This window comes from Lagenorhynchus albirostris, chromosome 2 (genome assembly GCF_949774975.1).
Source record: "Lagenorhynchus albirostris chromosome 2, mLagAlb1.1, whole genome shotgun sequence".
NCBI lineage: Eukaryota > Metazoa > Chordata > Mammalia > Artiodactyla > Delphinidae > Lagenorhynchus > Lagenorhynchus albirostris.
Window position 1 is genome coordinate 105,489,220 of NC_083096.1, and position 7,401 is coordinate 105,496,620.

Sequence of the window (7,401 nt, forward strand, 5' to 3'; positions counted from 1 at the left end):
TCATTATTATTTTTATAATAATAAAATTATATTATTTTAATATAACTAAAATATATTATATTCAGACAATGAACTCTCCAAAGGCAAAAACTGTACCTTCATTAGACAGCAAGAGCTCAATATCTGCTTTTTTGGATTTGGCTGTATTTTACCCTAAACAAAACAAATGCTTCAGAGCACAAAGCTTTCAGAACCTTGGAAACAATGAACGAATAGATGCATTTTAGTCAATATTTTAATCAATAAGTTATTTCATAAGTGATTGTTAAAGTTATACAAGAATGTATTGGTCTCCCAAACATTAATAAAAACTCAAATTGTACAAATACAAATACACCATTTATTCCTCCTTCCCACCCACCTTCTACCCATCCCCCACCTCTCCCCAAGTGAATAAACAAGCATTGCAGCTGGTAGCCATACAACTGTCACTAGGGAATCTGCCTTGTTCATAATAGATGCTCATGAGTATTCGTCAAATAAAAAAAAAGTTAATGTTTTAAAAAATGTTAATGTGAAAATACAGTGCTTTTTATTTTATAAAACTACCTGTATCACTTATAAGCATATCTTGCTATCTGTTACAAGTAACAATATCTGACTCAGACCTGCTTAAACATTAAGGAGGGTTTTATTGGCTCATCTCATAATAAACTCTAGAGGAAGGATAGGCTGGAGCAAAGGCTCAGTGGTGTCAAGGCCCAGCTTCTTTCCATCTTATTTCTCTGTCACCTACTGTATTCACCTATCTAAAGCATTTTAGACTACTGATTAAACCCAATTCTCACTAAAAATTTACTCAGCATGTACCATGTACGAAGCACTGGGGACATAAAGGGGACTAAAGCATAGTATCTGCCCTCAAGGAGTTTGTAGAAGAGTATGGCTGGGTGAGTATATGAGATTTTTTAGTTGTTTAAAAAAAAAACACACACACAAAAACACTTTTGCTTGTAACAGGAACTTGAGACTTCAGGATCCTATCCTTTCATTGCTGCTAGGATGAGGATAAATTGTTCACCTACTATACTTATGACCTCATTTTCTTTATATAAATTAGATGTATTATCTTCTTTAAATTCATGACACTTCAAGGCTCACAATACAGCCAGAAGAATAGAGCCACTGAAGAGGAGTACCACATCCTTAGAGATTCATCCTAGAAACAGAATAACTTCACTCTCATTTTTTTTTAATGTTGTACATCAATTCCCCCAGTGGTGGAGACAAGGCAGAATCTCTCATAGACAGGTCCAAATTAAAAGGAAATTTTTTTGCTTTATAAAGTTCAGTTTATAAATGGTGGAGCCTTAAGTGTGGGCAACAGTAAGCACTTTTTAAATGTAGAGTGCTGCACAACTGTTATTAATAGTAATTATGTTTACACTAGTTCAACAGTTCTCAAAGTGTGACCCAGGCCAGCAGCAGCACCTGGGACCTTGCTAGAAATGCAAAAATCTCACGCCCCATCCCAAACCAACTATATCAGAATTAAGGTCTGGGTCTCAGTAAATCTAAGCTCTCCAGGTGATTCTGATGCACACTAAAGTTCAAGAATCAATGTTTTGGTGGAAATGGTAACTAGCTAGGGAATATTTCTAAGCTTCATTTTCTTTATTAACTGAGATGACGTTCCTGGATTCACTATAGCCTGAGTTAAGCTTCACAACAACTCTCCATTTGCTAGAGTCCTCATGGGAACTGGGAATTGCTGGGAGTTGCTGCGGGCTGTAGAGTATTCTAGGAGGAGAGGGGAAGCCAGGTTGTGATCAGGAAGTATTTCTACGAAAGCATTTGTGCTAAATCGTTTAAAGAGCGCTCAAGAGACCTCCAGCGCTCCAGTAATCTGATCCATTTTTACTCATTCTAAATAGATACTCAAAAAATTAAAAAATATATATAAATATATATATATAAAATAAATATAAAAAATAAATATAAAAATATATATATCTAATTGTATCATTTTTCTTAGAATTGTTTGAGCTTATAAAAAGTTGTGTTAAGTTTCAGGACCACGAAACCTGTATCCACCCCGACATTAGCGAGTCTTTCAAGACTTAAGCCTACCCGTGTTAGAGTATTTTGGCATAAACTGGTGCTGCACAGAACTATGACGGTAATTTTGGTTTTCTTCTTGAATCTGGTACGTGGTCTCCGAGGTGCTCTGGATTGGTTATAAGGGCGAAAGAATCCTCTTTGTAGTGAGGAGACCAGTGAGCGTCCTGCAGTGGCCTGAGGTGAGGCGGACAAAGCAGGGAGGGATGGAGAAACCGAGGAGCCACAGTTTCTGGTACGGAGGTGGGCGCCTTAAGAACTGAAGCAGCCTGAGTTCCCGCCTCCTCCTACCTGAGCAGATCCTGGCTGAGCTGCTCCGACACCATCGCCTTCAGCCGGCGCCGCTCACTGGGCCCCTTCCTTTGCAAGCCCTTACTGGAAACTCCAGGGGACTCCAGAAGTACCACGGGGGCCACGCTATCCTCCCCACGGCAGGCCATGTTCCACAAAGGTACGGCGGCGCCCCGCAGGCCCAGTACAGGGTCTCACTTCCCCGCCTCTGGAAGAAACGGGCGTTTCATACCGAAAGCTCTGCTCCTACCCGAATCCGCCCCCTAAAGGAAAATGCTGACGCCTCTCGTCTCTTTGTTGACGGTCCCTTATGGCTGCCGAACCTCAGTCACGGAGAATCTCGGAGACCCGAACAGCGCCGGCACGTGACCCGGGAGGGTGTGCGCAGGCGTAGTAGCTGTGTTTTAACCCCGCCGGCAGGCGCTCCGCGCAGCACTGCCCAGGGAGCCAACTGTTCTGCGGAGCTAACCGGGTCCGCGCTGCTAACCAGGTCTGCGCTTTATCCCTATCCCTCTGCTTTCCAGTTGGTGCTAACCAGTCATTTAAATAAATGTTTTATCAAGAACTGAGTTCAAATCAACCAGTGCAGCCTTTCAGCACTTTGTCTTCCTGGGGTGTCAGCGCTTTTTTTCCCAGGAAAGACAAGTTCACTAGACCTTTACTGCGGCGCGTCACACTCCTTCACTTACTGCTTTGGGCAAGAAAAATTGGGGGTGTGAGGGGCGCGGGAAGAACTTCGTAAAATCAGCAGGAGTTACAACACTCCAGAGCCCCCTGCAAAGGGTATGGTATAATGTCTAGAAGACTCCTTCCCCTTCTAATCCAGGGAGTGGCTCATGTAACTGCTCTTGGACTTAAGCAGAGAAATGTCAGTTATATTCCCCCACTTTGCATATAAAGCTATAAAAGTTATGAGGTGGAAGAAAGGAAGTAATGTTGTAGGGGTAGAGCCTTTAATTGACCAAGGAATTGGGTGGATTGATGAGCTATAGAATTTTGAAATTTTGGTGTGGAGAAAAGAGCTGGAGCGAAATTACTTAAAAGTCTTTTGTTTTTTTATTTGATTACTTCTTCCAAAGAAAGAAGATTCAGTCCTTCCGCATCATTCAGAAGCTCTGCACAAGGTAACAAGTACATACTAGTTGCTTGGAAAATATATGGATATTGTACCAGAAGATTGGCCAAGTAGTAGCCATTTCTCCAAATAATGACCTTCTCAATTGTTCAGATACCTTAATTATGAATATACTGGATAACTGATTTTTAATCATTCCTATAGAAAAGAGGAGTGTCAAAGATAATATGATAGTTAATATTTATTGAGTGCTTTTTAGGTGGGAAAATTGCTCTACCTGCTTTCTGTGTATTAACTCAATCCTCACAACCACAATTTAGGCTGGTACTGCTATGAGCCCAATTACAGATGAGGAAGTTGAGGCATGAGAGGCTAGATAACTTGGTCAAGGTCACACAGCCAGTAAGTGGTGGTCTAGGTATTAAAACCCAGACAGTTCAGTACAAGATTCTTTCCCTCCAAAGTCCTGTAATACTTCTACCATGCCCCTTTATCAGCTGATGAAGCAAAAATTAGGCTACTCTCTGGTTGGGAATGGATGACAGATGGTTTCTGGTCCATGTAAATTTTTTTTTTTTTTTGTGGGCCCTCTGGTGTGAGGTCACTCCTGCCTGGTTCCCATCCCCTTTGTGATGTGGGCCTCTGGTGTGAGGTCACATCTGCTGGGTTCCTCACCTTTTAATGATGTGGGCCCTTTGGTGTGAAGTGGTTAGTCCATGTAAATTTAATTCTCTTAAACTACCTTAGGCAGCTTAGGCAGCTTTGTGAAGTAATTGAAGAAAAAGTACCCTGTTAAAAAACAAAACAAAAAAATAGTTTTAGGGCTTCCCTGGTGGCGCAGTGGTTGAGAGTCCGCCTGCCGATGCAGGGGACGCAGGTTCGTGCCCCGGTCTGGGAGGATCCCACATGCCGCGGAGCAGCTGGGCCCGTGAGCCATGGCCGCTGGGCCTGCGTGTCCGGAGCCTGTGCTCCACAACGGGAGAGGCCACAACAGTGAGAGGCCCAAGTACCGCAAAAAAAAGAGAAAAAAAAAGAGTTTTAATGATGCTTCACATTCCACCATTAGAGATTTTTTACTTAAAACATTATTTCTATTTTAATTAATTTATATCTGTAATCATTTACACCTTAATGTGAGTGAAATTATCAAAAATTTTTTCCTCAAAGGCTTTATGATCAGGAACACTAGAAAGTCCTGGGAAGCTAGCAACAGGAGCTCTGAAGGTAAACACTGCTAAATCTATAATTTTATTTAGGGTTGGCCTTAACTGTGATCCTTATGTGTGAAATATAAGTTTAGGTAAAATTGCCTTGGAAGGCAAAAAACTCATCTAAGTACTACAATTTCATGAAAAAAAGTGATTCTCTTAGATGTATTTTTTCTTTCTTTAAAAATGTTTTCAAATGAAGCATTTCAAACATACAAAGAAACAAAGAGAGAGCTACAGTGAACCCCGATATACCCATTACCAAAATTCAACAATTATCAAGATTTGGGCATTATGTTGTATCAGTTTTTCTTTCCTTCCTCATCTTTTCTTCCTTTCTTTATTCCTTCCTTCTCTCCTCCTTCCTTGCTTCTTTCCTTCCTCCCTTCCTCCCTCCCTCCCTCCTTTCTTTCTTTCTTTCTTCCTTTCCCTCCCTCCCTTCCTTCCTTCCTTCCTTCCTTCCTTCCTTTCTTTCTTTTTCTTCCCTTCCTTCTAAAAATTTTAAAAGTAGAGCCCCAGACACCATTTCATTTTCTCCTATATACTTCAGTTTGCATCACTAAAAACTGTACATTTTCTTACATAACATTACAAAACCATTAATGGTATTCCTTATAAATCGACAATAATTCCATTTCCTATATAGCCCATTGTAAAATTTTACCAACTGTCCTAAAAAATATGTTTTACAGTTGGTTTGTTTGAATCGGTTTTCAAACAAGATACAAGGTTACATTTGGTTCTTACATCTCCTGAGTTTCTTCTAATCTCCTGTATTTTCTCTCATGACACTGACATTGTGGCAGAAGCCTGAGCAATTTGAGCTGTAGAGTATGCCACATTTTAAATTTGCCTCTTTGTAGCATCACGCACTGTGCTCATCTATCCCATATATTTTCTGTAAATGGAAGCTGTTTTTAGAGGCTTGATTATATTCAGTTTCAATTTTTTAGCAAAAAACCTTTCTTTTTTTTTTTTTTTTTTGCGGTACGCGGGCCTCTCACTGTTGTGGCCTCTCCCGTTGCAGAGCACAGGCTCCAGACGCGCAGGCTCCAGACGCGCAGGCTCAGCGGCCATGTCTCACGGGCCCAGCCGCTCCGCGGCATGTGGGATCTTCCTGGACCGGGGCACGAACCTGTGTCCCCTGCATCGGGAAGCGGACTCTCAACCACTGCGCCACCAGGGAAGCCCAGTGAAAAAAAAACTTTTATAAGTGGTATATTAGTTTTCTATTGCTGCTTTAACAAATTACCACAAACTTAGTGGTTTAAAAAAGCACACTTTTTTTAACTTTCAATTCTATAGGTTGGAAGTCCCACATAGATCTCACTGGGCTAAAATTCCTCTTTGGGCCGGGCTGCATCCCCTTCTGAAGGCTTGAGGGGAGAGCTTCCTTGCCTTTTCCAGCTTCTCAAGGCTGCCCATATTCCTCAGTTCTCGTCTCCGCTTCTCCAACTTCAAAGTTAACAGGTTGAATCCTCCTCACATTGCATCATTCTGAACTCTTCTTCTCCTTCCTTCTTCCCTCTTTTAAGGACTGTTGTGATTACTGGGGACCAAGTGGATAATCCAGGATAATCTCCTTTTTTTTAAGGTCAGCTAATTAACAACCTTAATTCCATCTGCAACCTTAATTCCCCTGCCATGTAACCTAACATATTCACAGATTCTGGAATTAGGAAATAGACATCTTTGGGGGCAGGGGGAGCAGGGCAGGGGGAGCAGGCATTATTCTGCCTCCCACAAGCAGTAATTCATTTTGAATCCTGTCAGAAGGCACATAATCTTTGGTTATCCCCATTTTAATGTTGTTAAAATGTATCATTAATTTTCATCTGATAGTTTTGTCTGTTGATGACTCTTACTTTAATCAATTAACTAGGGATTACAAAATGATTTTATAATTCTATCATTCTTTCTACATTTATTTGCTAGAAATTTGCTGGAAATCTTCTGTAAAGAAGAATTTTCCCTCATCAATGAGAAATACTGGATATCCAGAAATACACTTCACACTGCAAAGGCAGGATAAATGCTTAATTCTCTTATTTAAATTATCCTTTTTTCAAAGGCCCACTCATATTATGGAAGGTAATCTGCTTTACTCAAAGTCTACTCATTTAAGTGTTAATCTCATCTAAAAAATACTTTCACATCTAGAATAATGACTGACCAAATATCTGGGTACCATGCCCTAGCCAAGTTGGCATAAGTTTAGAAAATACTCTTCTCCTCTTGTGTATCTCCTTTACTCTCACACCACTGTCACACTCACAGTATTTCTGACACCAAATGTGAGGGGGGGGTTTACACACACCTAGCAATTCTGTGACACCAGATGGATGTCAGGCAATTTAACTCAATTCTGACACTATCTATGTGGAGACAGCATCCGATCCAACAGATTTAAGGCTCAGTCCCACAAGACTGCTCCTCCTTCGGTTGCCAATTGCAACGCCAGGTTATTACTATGGTTCTAACCAATCATCTAGAAATATAAGGTTCCCGCAGTCCTATCCTTGGGTTCAATTAATTTGCTAGAGCAGCTCACAGAACTCAGGGGAACTGACTTACTTACTGTTTGCCTGTTTATTATAAAAGGATACGATAAATGATACAAGTAAACATCCAGTCGAGAGAGGAAAAGTATTGGGTGGGCCAAAAGGTTTGTTCATTTTTTCCTGTAAGATGGCTCTAGTAGCACTTAGTTGTCTTTATCATTTGAAACAATTTTGTTAGATTGTATGTGACAGCTGTCATATCAGCGTG

General features: G+C 40.8%; 1 protein-coding gene across 3 annotated transcripts in view; it reads right to left on the minus strand.

The window, feature by feature from the left end:
* BTBD8 (BTB domain containing 8) overlaps positions 1 to 2,498 on the minus strand; it is a 92,692-nt gene extending 90,194 nt beyond the window's left edge. For all 3 annotated transcript variants that reach the window (XM_060142480.1, XM_060142479.1, XM_060142478.1), the window contains exon 1: positions 2,350 to 2,498. In XM_060142480.1, coding sequence (XP_059998463.1) covers positions 2,350 to 2,498 — 149 coding nt within the window. The remainder of the gene's footprint in view (positions 1 to 2,349) is intronic.
* Between the last annotated feature and the right edge of the window lie 4,903 nt (positions 2,499 to 7,401).